Raw genomic sequence first — 26,099 nt, 5'->3', positions numbered from 1 at the left:
CCATCTTTCCCTCTCTCCCTCCCTTCAGCTCATGCTTTCTACCTGGGTCTTTCTGGCTTCCTGAGTCCTGTCCGTGAGATCCTGCTCTTTGTTGCCCTCTCTGGGCCTCCCCCATCACCACTCTGTCTCTGGATCCCAGTCCCTCCTTAAATCCTATCTCTGGACCTCAGCTGCAATCTCTGAATCTCTTTCCTCCCTCAGGTTAAAAAGTTTACACACCCAGGAGGTTCCTCTTAATGGCCAAACTACCCCAGGATGCCTGTTTCTCCAGTTTTGTCCCTGAGGCTTTAGGTCAGCCTTGTTTGAAAACGACCATCTTTGCTGATCTCTGCATACTAGCCTGCCAGGGAGGACCCTTTGTCCACAACTCTGTTCAGAATCCCCCATCACTTCTGGCCAAACTGTATCTGGCATCTGCCAGTGGGTAGTAGGGTGGGGAGACATGAGGATGTGAATTTCAAGAAAGGAATCTAAGGCACCTGACCTTACAGTTCTACCTACTCTTAGAGATTCTCAAAATTTAATATGCTTCCAAATTACCTGGAGGGCTTGTTGAACATAGTTGCTGGGTTCAGAGTTTATGTTTCAGTTAGTCCAGGGTGGGGCCCAAAAATGTGCATTTCAAACAAGTTCCCAAGTGATGGTTTATGCTCATCCAAAAGCACACTTGGAGAATCCACTGCTCTCGAAAAGTCTGTAAGTGGCTGTTAGATAAGCTCTGCACATTGGAATCATCTCAGGAATTTTAAAAATTACTCATATCAGGCTCCTGCCCTTGGAAATTGACTTAGCTGGTCTAGTGCAAGGCTAGGTATCTGAATTTTTTTTTAAGTTCACTCAGTGTGGTTTTTTGTTTATTTTTTTGAGGCAGATTCTCACTCTGTTGCCCCGAATAGAGTGCCCTGGTGTCAGCCTAGCTCATAGCAACCTCAAACTCCTTGGCTCAAGCAATCCTTCTGCCTCAGGCTCCCGAGTAGCTGGGACTACAGGCATGTGCCACCATGCCCGGCTAATTTTTTCTATATATATTTTTAGCTGGCCAATTAATTTCTTTCTATTTTTAGTAAAGACAGGGGTCTCACTCTTGCTTAGGCTGGTTTCAAACTTCTGACCTTGAGCAATCCACCCGCTTCAGCTTCCCAGAGTTCTAGGATTACAGGCATGAGCCACTCGCCTGGCCTGTTTGTTTTTTATTTCAGAATATTATGGCGGTACAATCGTTAAGGATGTTTGTTTGTTTTGAGACAGGGTCTCCCTCTGTTGCCCAGGCTGGAGTACAATGGCATACTCATAGCAGCTCACTGCAGCCTTGAACTCCTGGGGTCAAGCAATCCTCTTGCCTCAGCCTCCAAAGTAGCTGGGACTACAGGCATGCGCCAACATGCCCGGCTAATTTTTTCTATTTTTGGTCAAGATGGGGGCGGGGGAGTCTCACTATGTTGCTCAGGCTGGTCTCGAACTCCTGGCCTCAAGCAAGCCTCCTGCCTCAGCCTCCCAAAGTGCTAGGATAACAGGTGTGAGCCACTGAGCCTGGCCTCCCTAGGTGTTTCTAATTACAGCCAAGTTTGAGAATCACTAATTTGGATACTTGCTGCTCAAAGTGTGAACTGTGAACCATCAGCATCACCTGAGAGCTCCTTAGAAAAGCACAATCTGAAAACTCAATCAGAATCTGCATTTTAACAAATCTGAGAAGTTTGTGAAGCCTTGCTCCATCCAGGGACCTCACTTGGAATAGCAAAGCTCTAGATCGATAACTCTCAAATGCTAAGGAATGCCAAGAATCACCAGAGTTTAAAAATACAGATCCCTAGGCTTCCCTCCTGTAGGTCTGTGTGCAGGCCAAAGACTATACATTTTTACAAGCATCCCTCCCTCTCTCACCTCGAGCGATTCTGACGCGGGTGGTGCTGAACGGAAGGGTTCCGTGTATGTTTACTTTTCCCCTGGATTTATTTTACTTTACTCCACCTAGAGAGGAAGAGGGGGTGGTATCTGGCTTTCTATCTCCATTGTATGACCCTGGGCAAATGCCTACCAGTTCCTGAAAGCCACAAGTCATTCCTCACATTCCTTCATCTATTCATTCAGCAAATTGGTTACTGATTGCTTCCTGCTTGCTAAGTGTCCGGACTCAAAATCCAGGTGGGGAGCACCCAAATAATTACAAAAATAACGGTACACGTGCAAAAAATCCCAACAAACAAGGCTCACATGAGCACCCAGCACGAGTGGTCAGGAAAGTTTTCTCCTCAAGAAAAGACAACAGAGCTGAGATCTGAAACGAGCAGGCATTACCGAGGCAACCGTGGGAGGAGAAAGCCAATCTCATCTCTACCTTCTGCAGCGTCCTCAAAACACTCAGGAAACGGAGCTGCAAAGAACGGCTGCCCCACCATCTGGTCATATACCCAGTCAGAGCAGGACAAAAACTCTATGCCTCGCGCTTCCAATCAATTTTGCTGTGCATGGTGCCAGGGACTCAGAGGCACTGTCTCTGCTTCCTTCCTTCCTTCCTTCTTTCATTCAGCAAATCATGCATTTCAGAAATGTGCCAACACAGAGGCACTTGGAGGAAAATAATGCGACTGAGAGACGGGGACCAACCTGTCTGCCCCGGACGCAAGGGACGTGGAAGGATGCGCCAAGTCCCACACCTGCTAGCTACACCCTCTTTCACACGCTTCCCGAGCAGGTGCCGCCCACTCGCTACACTATTGGCCAAACCCGCACGGAGGCTAACAGCCGGAGACAACGAAGAGAAAGGGGTGGACTTTCTTGTCCAGCTCCTCCCCGTTGGCCCCGTGGCTGCTTTGATTGGTAGATGGCTTCGACCCGGCCCCCGCTTTGAAGGCACCTGTCTGTCTCCCATTAGGTACGCGGCCTCTAATGCCCACTCTCCATGCCTTCCTCCGCCTTCCCCACCCACTTCCAGGACCAACCAATGGCTTCAGGGCAGAATATACTCCCCAAACCAATTAAAAAAGGCTCTAAACTTGACGGACGACTTCCCGCCCCTGATCGGTCTAGCTCCTCCCCTTGACCAATTGGTTTAGGAGAGGGGGGCGGGTATATCCAATCAGCATGACACAGGCCTCTTGATTGACGCAGGAGTCCTCGCGCTGGCGTGTTGTGCCCTGAGGCGGGAGGAGGAGGAGGAGCAGAGAGGAACATCTGAGCCAATCGTAGCAGGCTGCGCGGGAGACCAATCGAACGCCGCGCCTTGAAAAGATTGTCCAATCCGCAAGAAGGGGCCGGTCGCATCCCTACCAGGAGCCAATAGGGTGCCTCTGAGGGTCAAGAGCGACGTGCAGCAGGAGCAATGACAGGCCTATATTCGGGGCTCGGGGCCGACCCGCGCCAGAGACGAGAAGAGAGGAGGGGAGGCCTCCTCCGCCGCCATCTTGGACCGGGCCCGGTCAGCTTCCGCGGAGCCATCGGCAGACGCCGCGGCCTCCCTTGAGCCCCGACCCCCGTCGTCAGAACAACCCCGGGCCCACTTCCCCCACCCCACTTCCGCTTCGCGCCGCTATCGCGATAGCGCCCGGGCCCGGGGCGCGAGAAAAAGGCGGCGGGCGCTCGCCTCCCCCGCCTGTCGCGATACGCTCCTCAGCGGCGGCGCCAGCTCCTGTGGTGAGAGCGTCAGGCTCGACTGGGCCGGACCCCTTCCCCTCCTCTCCCCCGGCGCCATCGGCCGCCTTCCCCGCCGCTTCCCGCCTGGGGGACACCTCCGTCTGTCGCGACACGGCCTCCCCTCGCCCGCCCCCTGCCGCCGCCTCTGCAGCGCGGGGCGCAGCCCCCTCCCTCTCGCCCTCTCTCTCCTCCTCCTCCTTCACACCCCTCAGCGCCGTCCGGGGGTCTTTCCGCGACCCGACCCCTCGCCCCGCCCGCCGCTGCCTCCCCTCGTGGCATCGCGTCGGGCCCTGGGGTAGGGGTGTGAGGGTGCGAACCCTCCGTGAGCGAGGTGCCCGCCCCTCTCCGCGTCGGTATTGGTTCTTGGCTGGAAGGATGGAGGCGCCCCAGGTCCCCGGTGCCCGCCCTCTCGGCTTTAGGCCCTTGTGTTGTGGGCAGCCTCCGCGCCGAGGCTTCCCCCTTCACAGTGGTGTCAGGGGGTGCAAGGCCCCCTCCAGGACAAGGGCTCTGTTGGGCGTGGGGAGTCACCCTTCAGGGCCCCCGTCTCCGCATCCCTCCTCACCGTTGGTAGCATCTCTTCTGTTTGGAGCATAACCCCTTGCATCTAAGGTTCCAGCTTCCTCTCCGTATCTTATGGGGGAGCCTCTTTGGAGATCGAGTAGAGTATAAACTCCCCAAAAATGGAAATGCCAGCTCCTTTAGTTAGAGCCTCAGCCAAAGTTTCTACTTTAGTATGCACCTCTTCTCTTTCATGGTGAAAAGTACCCCAGACGACTAAAGCTTCTACAGCCCGCAGCACAGGGAGCCTTCCTTTTAGGGGAGCATGACTTCCCCTCACTGTGATTCAGGACTGCCGTCAATGTTGCCCACTTCTGGGCCTGAGCCCTTCTACCCCTTTGGTCTTGGTGTCTGCCTCTGGCTTTGTAGATGTGAGCTCCCCCTGGGTCCAAACTGTCTGTCTCTCTGGGTGTGGGCTTCCTTGTGATGTCATGTCGTGGGCTGTTTAGCTCCTTTGGGTCTCAGGTACCCATCTTCTCTTGGTGAAACCTCCTAAGCTCCCACTCTGTCCATGTTGTTAGGGAGCTCCCATGGTAGGCAGCTAAAGTCCCCCTTTTTCTAAGTAGTACCTGTGTCTCAGTGCAGGGGCTGTCACCTCTCCCAGGATTACCCTTCTGCCCTTTTGGTAAGGGTTTTTGAACACCTTTCCCTACTTCTTTCACCACATGAGCTGTCGCCTGCCTCAGTGTGAGGCTTCTAGCTCTAGCCACACCAGTTATCTTTGGTGTATCATCTCTCCAGGGGCCAAGAACCCACTCCCCTTGGTATTCATATTCATGTCAGATCCCTCACTGTGGATATGTAATCTTACCATCACCAAAAGAACCCACTGAGTGTTAGCAGTTGTAGAACAAGGGTTCACACCTACCCACTTCCCACCCTGCTGGTACCCATTAGGAGTATAAGGCTTCTTAAACCTGAGGTTCTTGTACTGTGAGGTGTGGGCTTTTCTCTCTGGGATTTGCTTTCTCTAGGGTAAGGAATTTTTCTTGGTCTTGCCTCCCCCAGGGATAAGGTTCCTGCCTGCCTTGGTATTGGTATTAGTCCTTATGCATTTGAGGTGTCCGTGGTCTGTGTGTGTCCCCATTATGAGGGTAAACACCCTTTTTAGATGTAGGTGCCCTCAGCTAATGCTACCAATCTCTCTCATGATTTCACACTCTATGGGACAAAGGCAAAGGTTCCTTTCTGTGGGGATTTAAGGCACCTGAGACTTGAGGGAGCGAGACCCTGGTGTAGTCACCTTCTCTGGGATTAAAGGTTCCTCTGGTGTTCCAAGGTGGGGATTCCCAGTTCTCCACCCTTGGTATTGGGCCTCTCAATGGGGAGATAACTATCTATACCCCAGGACTTAACACATCCACCTTCCAGAGCCTCTGTGTGGCTGAGTCAGCAGCCTCCCCTGGATTGAGGATCACCCTCCAACATACTTCCTAGAGCTCCAGGCCATTGAGGCGGAAGCTCTCTTAGATCAAAGGCACCTCAGACATGGTACCAGACCTCTGTGGGCATGTGATAGCCCCCAGTATTAGGGACTGCTTGTGTTAGCTCCCCAGGACTTGAGCCTTCTACCCTCTCCTGCCCTTCTCAAGTCTTTTTGTGTGGTGGTGCCCTCTCCCCTGAGGTGAAGCTGGGGGGCACTTTGTTATTGGCTTTGGCCCATCATTTTAGGTGTTGGTTCCTGTGGGTCTGGTGTACTGCTCAGCCTACCCACGCCTTTTAGCTCCTTCCTTGCGTGGATTTGCTTTCCTCTTGGACAAAGGATCCTCTTAGGTAAGTCTCCTCCTGGGCCAAGGTTCCCAGATTCCTTCGTGTTGTTTGAGACCCCTTTCTTGTTAGAGTGCAAGTTCTCCTTGCCTAACGTATCCACCTGCCTCAGAGTGGGCCTTGCAATAATTACATACCCGTGGAGGATCTTGGTGGGACACCCTCCTCCCCCAGAGCAGATGTGGCTCTGTGGTGGCATCTCTGCTTCAAGACTCAAGCTCTAGCTTCCTTTTTCTCTGGTCCTGTGCTGGGGTGATCTGAGGTACAGACACCCTCTTGATAGGGGGTTTTCTTCAGGGAGGGGTGTTGTCTCCACTGTGGGCTAAGGCTCCAGCCTCTCTAGGGGACGAGTACCTTGGGCTTATGGAACTTGTCCATTCTCTGCAGAGGGGCTCTCTCCCCAAATCAGGTGTTATCCCTCTGGGTCTCAGCTGTTGCCCACTTTGATGTCGGACTGTTCTATCTGAAACATCACCTCTCTGTGTTAGGGCTCTTCTTCCCCTGGCACCTTGCTTCTGACTCGTTCAGGATTTCCTTCTCTTGCTGCCACAGTATAGTCTCCCCTCTGTGGGAGTATCACTGCCTCCCCTGCACTGGGGTCCCAACCCTTTCAGTGTGGGGACTTGGGGAGGGGATCACCTCCCTGTGGTCTTGAGTGCCTTGTTAAGGGGTGTAAACCATGAGACATCTCCCTCTGGGCTGGGATACCTGCCATGACCCTCTGTTGGGCTTGTGGGGCAGAGAGAGGGAGCATAAGCTCTTGTTTAACATTCCCATCCCCCGTATGCAGTAAGAGGCTTTTCTGTGGTGGGATGTTGGAGCTAAGACTTTGGTCAGGATCTCTGCACATCTCTGTGTTGTTGTGCAAGGTCCCTGGATAAAAGTTACTTGTCCCCCCTCAGTTTGAGTTCCCTCTGTGGCACTATCTCCTGAGTCCTTTTGTCTAGTTGCTTTGCCTTGGAGACTATGGCATGTTAGGTGACCCTGGACTGAGGATCCTGCTATTCTTTTGGTTGAGTCTTTTACTGAGGAGATTTAAGCTGACTGAAGTCTACGGTAGCACTTTTCCCTACTACCACTCAGAATGGGTCCCTATGGGGTAGGGGAAAAAACTCCCTGGGTTTAAGTTACCAGCCCTATCCTTCATTGGCCTTTTGTTCTAAAGCTTGTTATATGGTTGCTGCTAGCCACATATAGTGATGAGTAACTAGTTAAAAATGAAAATCAGTTCCTCGGTTGTACTTGTCACATTTCAAGTATTCAGTGGCCAATAGATAGTGCAAATATAGAACATTTCCAACATTGCAAAGTTCTGTTAGTTAGGACTGTTCTCTAGTTGGGACTGTTTCCCTTCCTTGTGGGTAAGGACCCTCTTGGTATGACTTCCCTCTGGGTTGAGGCACTTAGTCCTCAGCGTGGCTGTTTCTGTCTTTACAGTTAAGGGCTGCTCTGGGGTACCCCTGCCCTGTGCCAGTAGAGTGGGAGCACCCCCTGGATCTCAGGGAGCCATGGTTTTCAGTATAGGCCCCCTATCTGCTAGGAAGGAAATCTCTGCTGTTGGCTTAGAAGTCCTGTTATCATAACCCAAGGTTCTCTGGTCTTGGTGTCAGGCCCTAAGATGTGGCTTCTTCCTAAACTAAAGCTCCTGGTAACTCCCCTCTGATCTCATCCCTCTGGGTTGCACATAACTTCCTTTAGGGTAAAGATGCCCCTATCTTTTAAGTTTTGGGTGCCTGCCCTGGTGGTGTATGTTTCCCTGAGTCTAAGTTACCAATACATTTGATATGGGATTCCTTTGTGTGTGCAGATCGGCTCCCTCACAGCTAAGGTACCTTTTCACCCTCTTTGTAAGATTTCTATCTTTTCCCAGCTTTCTCTTGGTACTGCCTTCTGCCCCCAAATCTGTAACTCTTGTTGGTATCAGCCTCTTGGGGTTAGGAGTATTATCTCCTTTGGATTAAGGTTTCTGCTCTGGAATAAATTTCTTGGCGGTGCAAGGCCCTCTTCTGCTTGGCATGTATGAGTAGGTTCAGCTCTTCATAGTTTTAGGTATCTTTCATTGTTCCCCACCCCCAACCTCCCTTCCCTCACCTACAGACCACGCACATGTACACATATATCAGGCCCTTCTCTGTGAGATGGCAGTTCTGTTTGTCTCCTAACTTGTCCAAGAGGTGACCTCTCCAAGGGACCTCTGTGCCCAGCCCTTGTGTGTAGAAGGTGTGATCTCCAATGCTGATGCCTTTGTCCCAGCAGTCAGTTATGGGCTGCATGACTTCGTCCTGCTCTGAAAAATCCTTTTGAGTGTCATCTGAGGAGAAGGTGCTCAGTGCTCTAGGAATTTTCCACTTCCTGGGTCAGAGACATACAAAAAATATATATATAGCTTTCCTTGTTTCAGCGGACTTTCAGAGTTTCCCTGTCAGCCAGACCTTACACAGGGCAATCAAGGGAGCATAAGGGGAATTGGGTCTGGTCTTTATCATCAGATAGTAAAGACTTCTTCCCTTTATCATCCACCTGGCTTGCTATTTCTGACCACATCTATGTTTCTGGGCTTGGACCAACCAGGGAATAGATGTTAATTCCTTCTCATTCTCTCCTAGCAGCGTCCGTCTCCAAGAGAGTATGAAGAGAGTGCGTCTGTAGGGCAGGGAAGATGGCGGACAAGCGCAAACTCCAAGGTACTCCACTAACGGCCCACTGCACGTATGACCACATGCTCTCTCTTCTGGGAACTCTTTGGTGCCTGATGCCTTGGCAGGATTCTAACTGTGTTCTTCTTCCCTGGCCAGGTGAGATTGATCGCTGCCTCAAGAAGGTGTCCGAGGGTGTGGAGCAGTTTGAAGATATTTGGCAGAAGGTACAGGGGCAGGTCCCTGAAAATCTAGGTCTCCCAGGAGAGCATAGGCAGAGGTTCAGGATCTCTGGGTATTGACCTGAGTGAGGGCCTGCATATCCACCTGCTGAGGGGCGGGGAGGGGGGCATCCCAGAGTCCCTGGCACAGGGAGGAGAGAGACTGCATCTGCACTGCTGGTCCAGCCATTGGTGGACTGGGCTGGCAACTTGCACACTGACTCCTGAATTCTCTCCATCCCTCAGCTCCACAATGCAGCCAACGCGAACCAGAAAGAAAAGTATGAGGCTGACCTAAAGAAGGAGATTAAGAAGCTACAAGTGAGGGGGCTAGGGGCCTGGACTCTCGTGTCCTGAGGGTGGAGGGAACTGGGAGAGTGGACTGCTGGGTCCCAGGGAGAAGGAGCTGGGGACCGCAGTTCCTGGGTCCTGATATCTGACCTTCTTGCTTTTCCCATCTGCAGCGGCTGAGGGACCAGATCAAGACATGGGTAGCGTCCAACGAGATCAAGGACAAGAGGCAGCTTATTGACAACCGCAAGCTCATTGAGACGGTAGGAGCCTGGAGCTGGGTGTCTGGGTCCCTGAGAGGTGGGGAGGTGACCAGATTCCTGGGACCCCAGGGGGCAGAGGTAGAACAGCCACCAGGGATTCCCCAAGAGGAATAAGGTCTGTGCGCCTAAAGGAAGGGGGAGGCAGTGGGCTCAGAGTCCAGAAGATGAGGTCATGAGGCTCAGGTTGAGTGGCTGCTGGCCCTTAGTCAGCTCCTTTCCCACCTTCGAGAGCCCCCCTGCCAACTGCACTCTCTACAGCAAATGGAACGGTTCAAAGTTGTGGAACGAGAGACTAAGACCAAAGCTTATAGCAAGGAGGGCCTGGGTCTGGCCCAGAAGGTGGACCCTGCCCAGAAGGAAAAGGAAGAGGTTGGCCAGTGGCTCACGGTGAGTTGGGGTAGAGAAGAGGAGGTGAACTTGGGGGGCCCTGAGCCCTGAGCGTACACGCGAACTCTGGTTGACAGCCTTCCTCTTTCCTCCTTCTCCCCCCAGAATACTATCGACACCCTAAACATGCAGGTGGACCAGTTTGAGAGTGAAGTGGAGTCACTGTCGGTGCAGACACGCAAGAAGAAGGGCGACAAGGATGTGAGTGTGGGGCGGCCTGAAGCCCACAGGATGGGGATGGGAATGGGCTGGTGAATGGGAGACCCAGTCATTTAGGCTCGTGGGCTACGGGGTCTGATTCCTAAGGTAGACAGGGCCAACAGCTGAGATTAGGGATTTGCAGCTGAGTTAGGTGGTACGGAGAGAGGAGGTAAGACGGAATCTCACCCTGGGTGTCTGGGTAGACAGTGAGGCCTCAGAGAAGAGGCACAATTTGGAGAAAATGAGCTCAGGTTCAGCTTGGGCTGCACAGTGAGTGCGAGACCTGAAGGACACCCAGGGTAGGAGGCCTCATAGCACCCAGAGAGCCCCAAATTCTAGTGAGGAGCCAGTGGGAAGAGATAAAACAGGACACCTAAACCAGTGAGTTTGGCCTGAAGGAAAAGAGTGGTCTGGGACAAAGCCAGATGCTGAGATCCGAGATTCCAAAAATTCAGGATTATAGGGTGTGAGCTCAAAGGGATACAAACTGTATCTACTTGTTGCCACAGGAAATATGGGGAAAAGAGAGCCAGGTCCTTAGAGAAGCTGGGGGTGGGGGAAGGTTGGGAAGTGAGAGGTGTGCCAGAGTTGGGCATCAAGTCTGAGGGCTTTGGGAACCAGGGGCGTGGAGCCAGGGAGACGATGGGTCCTTTATTAGAGCAGGGATTTGGAACTGAGGCTAAGAAGTCAAATCCTGAAAGGAATTGGGGCCTCTGGGGGGCAGGTGCTAGGCTTAAGAATCTGGGCTCCTGTAGGGTTGGGAGTGGGGGCTAGTGATGACAGATATCATCATGATTCTAAACAGCAAGCCTGGAGGTTATCATTAATACTGTTGGAACAAGACGTGGAGGGGCAGTGGGGGATCTATATCCCAGAAGGTGGTAGGAGCTGGTGGGCACAGTGGAGAGATTTGAGCCGTCAGGTGAGGTACTATTAGGGGCCAGGTTGTGGGGTTCTTTTAGGGACCACTGGGTCTTTTAGAGGTTTCCAGATATTCCTGGAGCCAGAAAGGGTGTATTAAGGGAACAGTGGGATTCCCAAGATGGCAGAAGCCTAAAATTGGTCCCCACAGGGATCAGAGGGTGGACAGACCTCATATTGCCCTACCCTGGAAGGGGCTGGAGTGGAGCCTCTGGGTCTCCACAGGGGTCAGGGACTGAGGATGGGTTCTGTGGGGACAGGAGGGGACAGGCAGGTGCTCAGCAGCCCCTGAGCCTGGCCCTGGGCTCGCCAGCAGAAGCAGGACCGGATTGAGGGCTTGAAGCGGCACATCGAGAAGCACCGGTACCACGTGCGGATGCTAGAGACCATCCTGCGCATGCTGGACAATGACTCCATCCTCGTTGACGCCATCCGCAAGATCAAGGACGATGTTGAGTACTATGTCGACTCATCCCAGGACCCTGACTTCGAGGAGAATGAGTTTCTCTATGACGACCTGGACCTAGAGGACATTCGTGAGGCCCCGGGGCTGGCCATGATGCAGTGGGTTGGGGCCAGGAGGGGGTTTCCCTGCTAGCTAAACATGCCCCTCCCCTTTCCCCCACAGCACAGGCGCTGGTCGCCACCTCCCCCCCCAGCCACAGCCACATGGAGGATGAGATCTTCAACCAGTCCAGCAGCACACCCACCTCGACCACCTCCAGCTCTCCCATCCCGCCCAGCCCAGCCAACTGTACCACGGTGAGGCCCAACATGGCACTAGTAACTTATTTCCAGGGGGGCAGGAGTCAAGGTGACACGCCTGGGTCTCTCAGAAGTGGCTGTGGGAGAGTAATTGAGGAAGCAAGGATCTAGGTATCCAGGGTCTAGGCTCTTGGGGTGGCTCAGATCCTACATCTGGGTCCATAGCGGTTAGTACAGAGCTGATGGGGTGGACCCTGAATCCCTGGTCATTTTATTCTAGGTTTGAGTGTGGGAGGTGGGAGGGGCCGGTGCATGGGGTGCCTGAGGAGGCTGGGGAGCTGGCTGGGATCCAAGGGTTAGATTCCCTAAGGAGAGAGTGGGTTCCTGGATCCTTAAGAGGCTGGAGGGTGAATGTTGGTTCCCAGAAGACAAGGACATTGAGGAGCCTGAATTTAGGTGGTTTTCTCCAGGGAGGTCAAGGGCAGGCATTTGAAGGGTGCAAGGTTAGTCAGCTGGGCCCAGTCCCTGGGGTGTTCGAAGATTGGCTTCTGTTGGGGGTCCTAGAGTCACACAGGTTTCTGACTCTGCCTCCCCTACCTCAGGAAAACTCCGAAGATGATAAGAAGAGAGGACGCTCAACAGATAGCGAAGTCAGCCAGGTGGGTCTGAGCTTGTGTTGATGGGCATGTCACTTGCTTATTCATTGGTTTCCAAAGGCTTATTGAGGCCTGAGGGCTGGCCATAGTGCTGGACTTGGGGGCATAGGTGGATCAGAAATCAGTGCTGTCCTGAGGGCAGGTGGGCAGGGCAGGCACACAGGTGGCTGATGCTGTGGTCAAGGGGGTAGCACAGGCCACAAGCCTGACCTGGCGGCCAGCAAATGCTCCTTTAGGATGGCACGTGCCCTGGGCTTCAGAGGAATGCCCGAGTCTGCTTGGCAGGGAGGGACGGCAGCAGATAACTTGGGAGAGTTGTGACAGAAAACTTGGGAATGTTGAGAGATGAAGCAGCCAGGCAGGTCTGTGGGGCCTGGGGTCCCAGTGTGAGCACAGGGCCTGAGGTGGTCAGGCTGAGGGGCTTAGGCTTTGTGGACCAGCTCTGAAGGGAACAAGCATGCCTAAGAAGTGATGGGGCCTTCCCTGGCTAATGTACATTGCAAGTTTCTGAGAGTAGAAGGTGACATGCAGCGTTTCTCAGAATTTTTCCCCCCAGTGACCCCTGTTAACCTTATTAGCATCTCCCCCAAGATAGAAGCACACTTTCAGAAACACTGCTGCAGAGGAATAACGTCAGTTGGACAGAATGGGCCCAAAGGGGAGACCTTGAGTAGGCATTGATGGGGCTGGTGTGGGGACCCAGGAGCAGCAAGAGGGGTGGTAGGGGCAGGCGGTGGTGAGGAGAGAAGCTGAGTCAGTGACTCCCAGGGGGCTGGCCTGGCTCAGTCACCTTCCCAGGCCCCCACTGCCAAGCACTGATCCCAGGAAACAGTGAGTGGGCAGTCCCTTTTGGCGTTTGCTGAGTGCAGGTGCCTGTAGGGTAGTCAGGGGAAGTCCAGAAGGCAGTTAGGTACAGCTGCCCGAGTTGTTTGTCAGCAGCTTGGCTGGAGTGGGGGTGCTGTGGAACGTGTTTGCTGGCCCTGCAAGTGGCTTCTGTGACCCTTTAAGTGGTACTCAGAATTACTGTCCAATTTACACCCGTTTTTCCTTCTGCTCTTGGATGTTAGGCTGCCCCAGCTAATCTCATATCGAGGACATTTAGGTGTTTCCCACTAGTTCCCTGTTGTCTGGCACATGGGTCTTTGAGTGGCAACCCATGTTGTGTGTCAGATCCCTGTGGGGCATCCATGGGGAGGTGTCGGGGCAGGACTTGGGAAGCTGGGCAGGAGTGTTTTAAGCATGAAGGTGATTGAAGCCATGGGGGTGAGTCACGTCACTTGGGTCCCCAGGAGGGCGGGAGCAGCTGGAGACAGACCAGAGAGGAGGCAGGTGGGACAACAATGGAGCCTGAGCCTGGGGGGAGTGGGCACCAGCCCGGCCCACTGGGTGCTGACCTTCTGCTGTTTCCCACCCGCAGTCTCCAGCCAAAAATGGCTCCAAGCCTGTCCACAGCAACCAGCACTCTCAGTCCCCAGCTGTGCAGCCCACCTACCCCTCCGGCCCCCCGCCTGCTGCCTCTGCCTTGAATACCACCCCTGGCAACAATGGGGCCCCTGCCCCAGCAGCACCCCCAAGTGCCCTGGGCCCCAAGGCCAGTCCAGCTCCCAGCCACAACTCGGGTACCCCTGCCCCCTACGCCCAGGCTGTGGCACCCCCGGCCCCCAGCGGGCCCAACACCACCCAGCCCCGGCCCCCCAGTGTCCAGCCTAGTGGGGGAGGCAGCGGAGGTGGTGGAGGCAGCGGAGGAAGCAGCAGCAGTAGCAACAGCAGTGCCGGCGGAGGTGCTGGCAAGCAGAATGGCGCCACCAGTAAGTGGAGAGCTGGCGGGGTAGGCTGCAGGGCTGCGGTGGGGCTGGGTAGCAGCTGGCAGCCTCTTTCCATCTGCTCTTCATTCCCCCTCCTAGGTTACAGCTCAGTTGTGGCAGACAGCCCGGCAGAGGTGGCTCTGAACAGCAGTGGGGGCAACAACGCCAACAACCAGGCTCTGGGACCCCCTTCCGGCCCTCACAACCCACCTCCCAGCACCTCGTGAGTGTCTGGGCCTTTGGCAGGGTTGGGGGCAGCAGCCTCGTGGCACAAAGAGGCACTAGGCCTCCCCTGTCACCACAGGGCATGGGAATTGGGCCCTGCTCTTGCTAGTTAGAATGTCCAGTGAGCTGTCTTCCACCTTGGTTAGGTGTTGTGTCCCCACTTCTTTCCAGCTGGGACATTGTATATTTTGGCTTCCCCACTTTGCCCTTTAGAATGCTCCAAAATATATCTTCATCTAATTGGGATTTTTCTCGGGAGCCCCACCAACCACCCCTCCACATTTCTGTTACCTGCCTGAGGCCACCTGACTCCTGCTGGAGGGGTCAGTATTCTGCTTTTCAAAATGAAATATCCTGAAGTCCTCCTTCCTCTCTTTAGCTGCTCTTCCAGATCTTAGGTCAAACCATTTCACTGGGTCCACCTGTTTGCCAGAGGAATGGCCCAGGAGAGAACTTAATCTTCCACATGGGTAATCCTAGCACTCTGGGAGGCCGAGGCGGGTGGATTGCTCAAGGTCAGGAGTTCGAAATCAGCCTTAGCAAGAGCAAGACCCCGTCTCTACTATAAATGAAAAGAAATGAATTGGCCAACTAGTATATATAGAAAAAATTAGCCAGGCATGGTGGCGCATGCCTGTAGTCCCAGCTACTCAGGAGGCTGAGGCAGGAGGATCGCTTGAGCCCAGGAGTTTGAGGTTGCTGTGAGCTAGGCTGACGCCACGGCACTCACTCTAGCCTGGGCAACAAAGCGAGACTGTCTCAAAAAAAAAAAAAAAAAGTTCCACATGGGCTGAGTGCAAGGCCTGCTTCCCTGGCCCCTTGCTCCAGCTCCAGCTGAGCTGCCCTAGAGGGGCATCTGCCCTATGTCCACCTGCCCAAGGCAGCTTGTTTTGTGATTGGGACAGTCACTCCCATACCTTCCTCCTCCATGGGCTGTTCCAGAAGGCCATCCCCCCCTTTATCCGTTTTTTAGCCTGTGCCCTTCTATTGGAGCACCCTGAGCATCTCATTCCCACCTCCAGATAGCTCTACTTCACTGATGAGAAATAATTCCAAGATTAGGTTCTACCTTTACCCAAAAGAGCCACTTTTCTCTCCCATCTGTCTGCCCTCAGCCCACCCCTCTTAGATCCCATCTTGTGTGGGTTCTCCCCTCTTCACTCAGTCTCAGGGACCTTGCTCTGAGCCCCCTCCCCTTCTCTATCCTCTCTCTTCAGAAAGGAACCCGGTGCAGCAGCTCCAACTGGGGCTGGGGGTGTGGCCCCAGGCTCAGGGAACAACTCAGGGGGACCCAGCCTCCTCGTGCCGCTGCCTGTGAATCCCCCCAGCTCCCCAACACCCAGCTTCAGCGAGGCCAAGGCAGCCGGTGCCCTGCTCAACGGACCTCCGCAGTTCAGCACTGCCCCGGAGATCAAGGTGGGCTCCTTGAACATCCCCAGTGGGCCCAGAGCCTCTGACCTGGCTCTGTTGTCTTTGCTCTAGATGTTTCTGTCTCCTTTCCTCCAGGTCTCTGACGAACCACCCTCACTCTCTCGGGATCTCGGTTTTTTTTGGCTTTCTGTCCTCTTTTGGCACCTACCTGTTCTTTCTCCAGGGCTTTCTGTACCACCTGTACCCTCACTTTGGTCTCTGGGCACTCTCATACTTCCCACTGAGCTGTCTCTGAGACTCTGTCTCTGTTTCTTGGGGTTTCTTTCCTTCCCCTTGGTTGTACTTGCCCTCTCTGGGTTTCTGTCTCCATCTTTCCTCCAGGCCTCAGTCTTTAGCTCCATTTCTCCTCACAAGACACACTGGTGCTTTCTGTTTCATGTGATGACTCAATACCTTCTTTCCCTTCTAACAAACCATTTTGGTCAAGAGAACGCTTGTTGGCTGGGCGTGGTGGCTCACACCTGTAATCCTAGCACTCTGGGAAGCCAAGGCAGAAGGATTGTTTGAGCTTAAGGAGTTCGAGGTTGCCGTGAGCTATGATGATGCCACTGCACACTCTACCCAGGGTGACAGAGCAAGTCTCTGTCTCAGAAAAAAAGAAGGAAAAGAAAATACTTATTGAAATCTGCCGTGGGCCAAGCTTTGTGCCAGGCAAATGCAGCCTGGTTCCTGCCTTTAGGAAGCTTCCTGGCTAGTGGAGGGAGCGGTTTCTGATGGGGCAGCCACGGAGGAGGGAACTGTGGGCATTTATCTGACCTGCCCTGGGAGACAGGCTGAGGGGTGATGTTTAAGCTGAGACATCAGCCAGGGTGAGGGGTGGAGTCAGGGTGCTGATGCTGCAGGAGGAGCTCTGGGAAGGGCGCTGGTCTGCTTTGGTAGGTAGGAGGCTGGGCAGCATTCAGCAGAGGGAAGATAGAGGTGTCCCTTCTGCAGAGGGAAGGACACTGGCTGTAGGGCTGTGATTGATGTGGAAGGACAGGGCAGTGGGGTCCTGATTACCAAGGGACTGACATGGCAGAAGCAGGAGCTTGGAGTTGGCTTGCAGAGCCAGTGTGTTGTATAGGTTCCACGGGGAAGCTGTGTGAATTTTGCCCAGACTGTCCAAATCCTGGCATTATCCTTTCTGTGTCCTACTTTCTTCATCTGGAAAATGGAAATAATTGTGATTGTACCCACCATATAGTATTCTTGGAACAGTTTCTGGCCCAGAGGAAGCATTCAAATTTCAGAGATACTATGGACAGGAAATTTGTGGTGTATGTATTTTTCTGGAAAAAAAACCCAGCAGCTTTGAGATTCTCAAAAGGGGTGCATGCCTTTTTTTTTTTTTTGGAGATGGGGTCTTGGCTACGCTATGCTATGCAGGCTGGACACAACTCTCACCTTTAAAAACAAAAATGAATCACTGAGGTGGGTGGTGGCGAGCCTTAGCAAGGTTTTTGAGTGGAAAAGGGACAACTTAAGACTTCATTGGAAAGGTCCCCCAGGGCTGGTGAGGACAGAATAGGGGGAGGTGGTGTGAAAGTCTGGGCAGGAGAGCACAGGCCTGGGCTATGTGGAGCAGGTGGCACAGGGACGCGATCCATTGGGGGGATTTGGAAGTGAGATGGATGCACCTTGGTGGCTGAAGGGTTGCAGGGAGTAGCGCACAGGGCTGGGGTCAGGGACAACTGCTCGGCCAGGCGTGCTGGCTCACGCCTGTAATCCTAGCACTCTGGGAGGCCAAGACGGGCGGATCATTTGACCTCACGAGTTTGAGACCAGCCTAAGCAACAGCGAGACCCCATCTCTACTAAAAATATAGAAAGAAATTAGCCGGGTGTGGTGGTGCATACCTGTAGTCCCAGCTACTCGGGAGGCTGAGGCAGGAGGATTGCTTGAGCCCAGGAGTTTGAGGTTGCTGTGAGCTAGGCTGACGCCACGGCACTCTAGCCCGAGCAACAGAGTGAGATTCTATCTCAGAAAAAAAAAGGGACAACTGCTCAAGCTAGGGTGGATGGAGGGAGCCAGCCCTGACTACAGTGAATATAAATCTGTGGTGACCCCAGGAACAAAGGGTGCTATGGGTTGGGGGTCTGGAGGCCCAACCTGCTTCTGTTACCACAGAGGAGACTCAACTGCAGAGGGGCAGGTCCCAGTCACCCACACCACTCGGGAAGAGAGATGAGGATGAGACCTCCTGCCTCCTTAAGATGCCACATGGTAGGGAAGCCGAGGAGGTGCTCTTCTAGCGTAGAGGTGTCCTAAGAAGAGGAGCATGTGCTAGTGCGTGTCCTGTGACAAAAATGGTCGCATACTATGTATTCCGCAGGTTGTGTTTTTTTTCCTCTATAGTATGTCATGAACTAACATTTCCAAAGTCACCGCACAGCAGAGAGTCCCACGTACTAGACAGTCCTCTGTTGATGGATGCTTTGGTGGTTTCCAGTTTCTTCTTTGCAGCTCTGATACTTTTGCAGGTCATGGGTAGATCTTGAGGAATAATTGACTCTCCACGGCCCTCCCAGCAGAGCAGCCAAGCGTCTAGGGCCCTGTCACGCCTTGCTTGCTCACCTTAGCCCTGTTCTCTGCCCCAGGCCCTTAGGCCAGGCCCTTCATTTCCTCCCCAGGCCCCCGAGCCTCTGAGCTCCTTGAAGTCCATGGCAGAGCGGGCAGCCATCAGCTCTGGCATTGAGGACCCTGTGCCAACGCTGCATCTGACTGAGCGAGGTGAGGGTCCCAGGGTGGTGGGGAAGGCCGAAGAGGAGGGGCTGGCCCCTGTCCGATCCTCACCACCGAGAGGGCCCGGCCCTGCTGCTCCCCACAGACATCATCCTGAGCAGCACGTCAGCACCTCCAGCCTCCGCCCAGCCGCCCCTGCAGCTGTCAGAGGTGAACATACCGCTGTCACTGGGTGTGTGTCCCCTGGGCCCTGTACCTCTCACCAAGGAGCAGCTCTACCAGCAGGCCATGGAAGAGGCCGCCTGGCACCACATGCCCCACCCCTCTGACTCCGAGCGGATACGGTGAGGGGCCGCAGCAAAGGAGGATGTGGGCCAGAACTCCCAAGTCTGAGGGAGAGTGTCTGAATACCCTCTTGAGATCAGGGCAGGAGCTAGTAGGCAGCTGGCACTGACCCTCTTCTTGCTCCTACAGGCAGTACCTCCCCCGGAACCCCTGTCCGACGCCCCCCTACCACCACCAGATGCCGCCCCCACACTCGGACACCGTGGAGTTCTACCAGCGCCTGTCAACTGAGACACTCTTCTTCATCTTCTACTATCTGGAGGTACAGCAGGGCCCCCGGGGCAGCCTCGGGCCCCCCGGCTTCGCCGCCACCGCCGCTGTCCCCCCTCGGGCTGGAGGGGTGAGGTGGGTGCCCCACTGCGGCCACTGGGACCGCACCCTCTCCCTATCCCTAGTCCTGGGCCCCCCCCAAACCAATCTATTCCCACTTCCAGCCCAGAGGTATTAGAACTGCTTGGGTTGAGGGCAAGGCTGGTCCACTGAGGCAAGCGTCAGCCTGCTTCCCTTTGCTCTCCGGCAAGGCCCAGCTCCCTTCCCTGCTCCATTCGCCGGGTTCCTTCAGTCTAGGCCATCCCTCCACTCTGCCCATTGGCAGGGAACTGCCAATCTTCTGACCCCAGTGAGTCATGGATAAGCACCCACATCCCCACTTGAGAAATCTGTATTGCCTCCTTTCTCAGCTCTCATCACACATTAGTTTCTCTTCCTTTTCAAAGCTTCTCTGAAAGCAATTTTCACCTCCTGTCTCATTTTCCTTCTCCTGAGCAGCATTGGTATGTTCTGTGCCCCCAGCCCCGTCTCCAAGTGGACTTTCCAGCCCGACTGTGGTCTGTGGCGGGGGCCCCGGTTCAGCCCTAATGCCCTGCCCTGTCCCCCAGTTCCCTACCTGGTTTGGGGGTCCCCTGATGCCCCTCTCCACCTTTCCCCCACCAGGGCACTAAGGCACAGTACCTGGCAGCCAAGGCCCTGAAAAAGCAATCATGGCGATTCCATACCAAGTACATGATGTGGTTCCAGAGGCACGAGGAGCCCAAGACCATCACGGATGAGTTCGAGCAGGTGAGGGCCCCTGCCCCCTCTGGTCCCAGTGGTAGGGTCGGGGTAGAGACCCTGAAGCCCCTGCGGGCCTCTGTTCCCTTTACCTCCACCCTTCAGCTGGCTTAGTACCTCAGGCTGTTGACTCTGCCCAGGATACTTCCTTATCTTCCACTTGGCTCCTAGTCCTCCTTTAGGTCTTAGCCCAAATGTCCCTTCCTTGGAGAAGCCTGTTTGGACCCACCCAGTCTGGTGCCCCAACCTCACGATGCTCAGCACTCTCAGTTGAGTGTCAGATTTCCTCACTGGCTTCTCTCTTGGCGCCAAGCTGTGGGCTCTATTGCACAGGGACCTTGATGGCCCGCCCCTTCACCTCCATGTCCCAGCCCGCAGCAGAGCAGGGGCTTAGCAGATTTTCAGTGGGAAAGCTCTGTTTTTAAAAGGCCTTCACATGTTCTAATAATTGATTGGACACTCCCACTTCTTGCAAATACTCTGGAGCCAGCCTAGCTGGGTTTGAGCCCAGCTTTAGCTGGGTGACCTGGGGCAAGTTACTTGAACTTCTTTGTCTCAATTTTCCTATCTGTAAAAATGGGGGTAAAAGGACCTACTTTATGCAGTTGTTATGAAGATTAAATGAGTTAATAACATGTAAGTACTTAATGGTGCCTGCTACATAGTAAGCGTCATGGATTTATGTTTTCTTTTTTCAAATTACTTCTAGTTGGTGTGTTCCACAGTGACTTTTTCCCACTAAATATTTCCCTGATGCCAAGCCCCCTCATGGGATGGAGTATTATAAGGTCCTTATCCTCAGAGAACTCAGTCCCCTCCCCCAGTTCTCCCAGGCTGCCGTTCTTTGAAGCATTTCAGACTCATTCAGAACCCAGCTCCTCTCCCACTGTGTCCTCAGACATTAACTACAGACTTCTCCGATCACATCCTGATTTGGCCCAAAACCATCCTCTAATTATACATTACAGGGCATCTAGTCATTCAGAAATTCCCACATCACTACTGTCACCAATAAAATGTCCCTGCAGAGTGCTTGGATTTAGACTCTGAGCCTGTTCCATTCTCTAGGATGAGGGTGTCGGTACCCGTTGCCTCAAGGTTTTTGTGAAGACTAAATGCTAGGCCATGCGTCCTGTACTCGGCACGAGAGCATCCTGTGCTCAAAAGCTGCAGCCATCGAGGAAGCAGTGGAATGCTTTGCAGACACACCTGGCCTTGGGCATAACCTCTCTGCGGCTCCCTCCATTTCCTCCTCTAAAGTGGGCATGATGACGTTTGCTACCTGAGAAGAGCTTTGTGAGGGTGGCATGAGAACGTGTGTGTGTAGGGCAGTCAGCCCAGTGCCTGGCACATCTAAGAACTGCCCCCTTTGTCTGTTGGTCCGGCCCAGATCCCAGACCACCTCCTCGTCCACTCACTGACCGCCTTCTCCCCCGGCCAGGGCACCTACATCTACTTTGACTACGAGAAGTGGGGCCAGCGGAAGAAGGAAGGCTTCACCTTTGAGTACCGCTACCTGGAGGACCGGGACCTCCAGTGACACCGGCCCCTCCTTCCACCCAATCCCTCCCCCCGCATGCTGATCCCCCTGCCCAGGTGAGGGCCCTGCCCTGGAAGACTGGGGGAGGCCCCAAGCCATGGGGCATCCCCCTCTCCCGGGAAGTAGGGAGGGGGCTGGGAGGCTTTCTCTTCCTCTCAGCCCCGCCCGGGGGGCCCGGGGGCGAGGGCTGCCCCCTCCTCCCCTCCCCAGTGAGGGACATTTTTTGGTAAACCTATTTTCATTTTGGAAAATATTTATGAATAAATAGTTTTATATGACGGCTGGCAGCAGCGGCCTCTCCTGTACCCCCTCAGGAGTCAGTGAGCAAGGTGGGGGTCCTGTCGTCGGGGGCGCCGGGCCAGCTGGGGGTTGAACTGGGAGTTGTATCGCCGCAGGCGGTCATCTGTCTCTTCCATCTCCGGCTGACCCTCTCGTGGTGCCCGGCCTTGGACCCGGGCCAGCAAGGCTTCTGCCCGAGCCCTCTCAGCTGCTTCCCTCTGGAGACGTTCAGCTCGAAGCCGGTCCAGGGATGGGGTTCTGTGGGGAATGGAGTCAGGTTAGAAAGCTGGTGGTTCCTAGGAGGCCCCTCCCCTAGCCTCTTCTGTAGAGAGAGCTGCCACCTGGAACCCCTTGCCTGTTCCCAGCCTGAGCTTTTGAGGCCTGCTGGAAGGAAGCCATCTGGTGCTGGGATGCCGTGGGCAAGCATCTGGGCCTTCCCTCCTGTGGGCTCTGTCTGCCCCAGTCTTTACAATCAGGTGCCCCTTGAGATCAAGAAAGTATACTCAGCAACTCTTTGGCCCTCTCAGGGCCTGAGTTTCTCCTCCTATAGAAAAAAGGAGCCCGTCATTGGTGTACCCCTGCTACACTCAGGATCATAGCACCCTAGGGACATAGACCTTTTACTGTCTAACCCCAGTGGTTTTCAAACTCTTTGGTCTTAGGACACCTTTATACTCTTAAAATTGAGGACCCTGAAGAGCTTTTGTTTAAATAGGTTGTATCTATTAACATATAGCAAATTAGAAAAGAAAACTGAGGAGTCTTGGAAACGAGTGTCTGTGCCATTAGCCTTGAGAACAGTGGTGTCTTCACACATCAAATCACCTCTGGAACCTGCACTGCATACTTGAGAATGAGCGTGAAAAAAGGCAAATGGTGTTATGAAAATAGGCTCAACTCTGTAGACCTTGTTCTCTACCCACCCAGACCCTGGCTGAGTCCCCGCCTGTCCCGACCAGAGCTGCTATGATGCCCTGGAGGTCTGGGCCTTGGTCTGTTCTGGGGCTGGGTCTTCCTTCTTACTCCTTGGGCCGCTGTTTCTCAGACCCTTCCTTCTTGTCCTTTCTGCTGTGAATGCCTTCATCACCACTGTGCCTTCTCTTCTTCCCCAGATGCTTCTGCATCTCCCGCAGAGGGTCCAGGCGGCTCTTGATCTTCTCATCTGGGCCTGGGCCAGGTGAGGGGTCTCCTCTTGTTGGGGGGAGCTGGTACCAAGGGGGCTGCGTCTGGGCCTCTGCTGCACTCTGGCCCAGGTACGTCAGGATGCCCAGAGCTTTCTCTTGCCTTTCCTGAGGGGGCCAGAAAGTACAAGAGACAGTATATAGTCACTTAGTGTACCAACTGTGTCTCCTTTCAGAATCCCTGGATGTGATAACAGGGAAACCTGGGGTGCTCTGACCTGAGAGCCTCTGGTCCTGGGGAGGTAAAACCAGTCATGCAATAAATTGGCAGCAAAGGCCTGTCAAAAACCAACTATGCCAGATGCTGGGGGGGGGGGGAGCAGCAGACCCAGGGCAGGCTGAGCTCCTGCCCTCGGGACAATTGCAGGTGCAGTAACAGAAAGCACAGGAAAGGGAGGATGAGGTGGAGCTACTTCAGAGTTCAAAGGCAGGTACTTTTGGGCAGATACTTGAAGAAAATCCTGAAGCAAGCAAGCCAAGCAGAGGAGTGATTGCGGAGGTTGGGCAGTACAGAGTTTGATGGGAAATCCCAGAACGAGTGAGTGACACTGATTTACATTTTACCAAGCTCCTTAACACTTCTCAAATCCCTGTAGGGTTTTGACATTAGGTTGGAGACCCCTCCAGTTTGAAGACCTGAAAGGTTTACCTAAGCAGTCCACAGCTGGGGGCCTCCAGCTTCCACTTCCAAGCCCTGTGGCCGCCCAGATGGCAGTAACCAACACTTGAATGTTCCACTTTGGTACTGTTCCAAATTCTCTATGTCCCTATACTCCTTAGTCTTACCTCCATGGCTAAAGTGCTCTCATCCCCAGCTCTATTCATGACTCCTCTGATGAAGTGGATGACACCAACTTACTTTCTCTTGTTGCTTTTCTTCCTCGTACTCTTTATTGCCTCTGGTCACCCCTTTCCCTTCCTCCAGCAGCTCCCGAAACAGGTCCACAGGGCCAGAACTTGGGGCTCCTGCTTCGAGCTCAGGCAGCGAGTTCTGATGTCTGGCTTTCTTCCGTAGGAATTCTGTGCGGGCCTGAGGGGAATGGAAATTATAGTCAGGACATACAGAACCTAGAGGTGAATCAAGGAACTGTGAGTTGGCTGGGCGAGATGTCTCTCGCCTGTAATCCTAGCACTCTGGGAGGCCAAGGCGGGCGGATTGCTTGAGGTCAGGAGTTCGAAACCAGCCTGAGCAAGAGCACGACCCCATCTCTACTATAAATAGAAAGACATTAATTGGCCAACTAATAGACATAGAAAAAAAAAATTAGCTGGGCATGGTAGCACATGTCTGTAGTACCAGCTACTGGGAGGCTGAGGCAGGAGGATCACTTGAGCCCGGGAGTTTGAGGTTGCTGTGAGCTAGGCTGATGCCATGGCACTCACTCTAGCCTGGGCAACAAAGCAAGACTCTGTCTCAAAAAAAAAAAAAAAAAAAAAAAAGGAACTGTGAGTCTGGTGCTGACCACAGACAATGGCAGCCCATGGTGCTGGGGGCTGTAAGAATGGGAGCATGGGCACTGTGGGATCCCAGAAGTGTCACCTGTCCTAACCTGAGATGAGAATGGGCACATGAAGCACCACCTGGGTTTTGTAAACTGCCTTTCAAATAGTAAACAGTGGGTCATCAAGGCTGGTTGGGAGATCACTGGCATAAACCAGAGGGGATCCCAACCTCAAGTGACACAAGTAAGACAGCTGTAAAGGCAGTTAAATTATGCATTGGACCAAGCAAGCATCTGGATTCCAGGCACGGCTCCCAAGTCACCACCCCAAGTCGATTAGCAATTTCTACTGGTAAAAGTGAATTTTAAAAGCCTAGACTAAGCCGGGCGCGGTGGCTCACGCCTGTAATCCTAACACTCTGGGAGGCTGAGGCAGGCAGATTGCTCAAGGTCAGGAGTTTGAAACCAGCCTGAGTGAGACCCGTCTCTACTAAAAATAGAAAGAAATCAATTGACCAACTAAAAAAAAAATATATATATATATATATATATATATATATACAAAAAATTAGCTGGGCATGGTGATGCACGCCTGTAGTCCCAGCTACTCGGGAGGCTGAGGCAGGAGGATTGCTTGAGCCCAGGAGATTGAGATTACTGTGAGCTAGGCTGACGCCACAGCACTCACTCTAGCCTGAGCAACAAAGTGAGACTCGCGTCTCAAAAAAAAAAAAAAAAAAGCCTAGACTACCTCTCAGCCACTGTTGAGGATCAGACTAAGGGACTGAAAGGTTTTAACCAGATTAAGGCGCTAGGCAGAAATTCTCTGGTCTTTGTGTGTTTCTGGGGGTCAGTGCAGGGAAAGAGCTCCCCCAATAGTGTGGAACTTGGCTTGTCCCACTGATTTTCTCCCATGCCCTTTCTCACTTCTCTGTGCAATGGAGATGACAGCGCGCCTCCAAGAACGAATGGTCTTTATGAGCGATTTAGCAAGTCAGGCGCTCTGCATGGAGTGAGCATATAGTAGGTGCTCAATAAATAGATTTTGCAAGCAAACTAAAAAGTGATCATTGCCTTGAACCGTCCAAGGGTCAATTTATTAATTTACGAATATTAAGCTGCTCCTCTGTGCCAAGCACTGCTCTGATCACTTGAAGTACATCACTGGGGGAAATCAGGGCAAGGGTGAGATCAAGGGAAGTTTCCTGGAGGTGGGCACAGGGCTAGCAAACAAACGTCCCCCAAAATAGGGTCAGCACCTAGCACCACACGGGGCGCACTGTGCCTGCTCACGACTCCACTCCCGATTTCTGACCGTGGCGCCTGCGCGCTTGGCTCGGGAGCTCCTCCCGGCCGGACACGCAGCTTACCTCTTGCTGAGCGAGCAGCTTCCTCCGCTCACGCTCCTTCTCCTCCTCCCGGGCCTGGGCCTCATCACGCCGCACGCGGGCGACATTGTCCTTGTTCCGGACATGCCAACTTTTCTTGGGCAAAATATTCATGGCGCCGTAGCTGTCCACGGACTGGCACACCCGCCTCCTAGCACTTCCGATTGGCGAAAGGATGCTCCCTCCGCGTTTTCTCTGCCTCGGCCACAGATTGGCCCCCGACCAGTGGCACGCCCCCCTGGGTCTATAGCGACAGGCGATTGGCTGAAATGCGCGAACCCCGGACGTGCTGCGCGAGGTGTCGCCTAGCGACCGCCTCTCATCAGAGTTCTGAGGCAATCACAAGTGGTCCTGCCCCTGACGCTACCAGATGCGGCTGCCGATTGGCTGGCACGCCCGTCAAGTCTTCTCGCGGAAGCGCGCTCCAGCTCCGTGCCGACGCACTTGCGGACGCGTTTGACTGGCTCGTGCCCTGCTGACGCCCTGCCCCCGCCTTCAGGACGCAGATTTCAA

At 53.8% G+C, this 26,099-nt stretch overlaps 2 protein-coding genes across 6 annotated transcripts; one reads left to right on the top strand and one right to left on the bottom strand.

Moving 5' to 3' along the window:
* The first annotated feature begins 3,348 nt into the window (after positions 1 to 3,348).
* On the top strand, positions 3,349 to 21,574 carry CNOT3 (CCR4-NOT transcription complex subunit 3). Of its 5 annotated transcripts, none has more exons than XM_012770817.2 (18): positions 3,349 to 3,633; positions 8,568 to 8,642; positions 8,754 to 8,821; positions 9,062 to 9,136; positions 9,280 to 9,369; positions 9,628 to 9,756; positions 9,862 to 9,957; positions 11,195 to 11,414; positions 11,507 to 11,640; positions 12,186 to 12,242; positions 13,657 to 14,047; positions 14,144 to 14,267; positions 15,487 to 15,685; positions 18,310 to 18,409; positions 18,507 to 18,705; positions 18,836 to 18,968; positions 19,640 to 19,765; positions 21,198 to 21,574. In XM_012770817.2, the coding sequence occupies exons 2-18, from the start codon at positions 8,618 to 8,620 to the stop codon at positions 21,294 to 21,296; spliced, it is 2,265 nt and encodes a 754-aa protein (XP_012626271.2). In that variant the 5' UTR covers positions 3,349 to 3,633; positions 8,568 to 8,617; the 3' UTR covers positions 21,297 to 21,574. The 5 variants fall into 5 exon arrangements, with proteins under 5 accessions (XP_012626271.2, XP_012626268.2, XP_075855106.1 ...); XM_012770814.2 differs by having other exon boundaries at positions 11,192 to 11,414; XM_075998991.1 differs by having other exon boundaries at positions 11,192 to 11,414; positions 21,147 to 21,574.
* LENG1 (leukocyte receptor cluster member 1) lies at positions 21,532 to 25,970 on the bottom strand. The gene is made up of 4 exons (XM_075999010.1): positions 25,569 to 25,970; positions 23,616 to 23,786; positions 22,599 to 22,864; positions 21,532 to 21,833 (listed from the first exon to the last, which is right to left on the bottom strand). Exons 1-4 carry the CDS (start codon positions 25,698 to 25,700, stop codon positions 21,614 to 21,616), a joined length of 789 nt encoding a protein of 262 aa, XP_075855125.1. The 5' UTR covers positions 25,701 to 25,970; the 3' UTR covers positions 21,532 to 21,613.
* Between the last annotated feature and the right edge of the window lie 129 nt (positions 25,971 to 26,099).

Source organism: Microcebus murinus, chromosome 32, assembly GCF_040939455.1.
Source record: "Microcebus murinus isolate Inina chromosome 32, M.murinus_Inina_mat1.0, whole genome shotgun sequence".
Lineage (NCBI taxonomy): Eukaryota > Metazoa > Chordata > Mammalia > Primates > Cheirogaleidae > Microcebus > Microcebus murinus.
This window is presented reverse-complemented; position numbering and strand designations above follow the sequence as displayed.

Bases quoted from the DNA above. Each gene is read 5' to 3' on its own strand.
- CNOT3 (XM_075998991.1), top strand. From the start codon at position 8,618: ATGGCGGACAAGCGCAAACTCCAAG. The intron at 9,757-9,861 runs GTGAGTTGGGGT...TTCTCCCCCCAG, and splicing joins AGGTTGGCCAGTGGCTCACG to AATACTATCGACACCCTAAA. The intron at 18,706-18,835 runs GTGAGGGGCCGC...TTGCTCCTACAG, and splicing joins TCTGACTCCGAGCGGATACG to GCAGTACCTCCCCCGGAACC.
- LENG1 (XM_075999010.1), bottom strand. From the start codon at position 25,700: ATGAATATTTTGCCCAAGAAAAGTTGGCATGTCCGGAACAAGGACAAT. The intron at 23,787-25,568 runs GTAAGCTGCGTG...CATTCCCCTCAG, and splicing joins AGCTGCTCGCTCAGCAAGAG to GCCCGCACAGAATTCCTACG. The intron at 22,865-23,615 runs GTAAGTTGGTGT...TGGCCCCCTCAG, and splicing joins AAGAAAAGCAACAAGAGAAA to GAAAGGCAAGAGAAAGCTCT.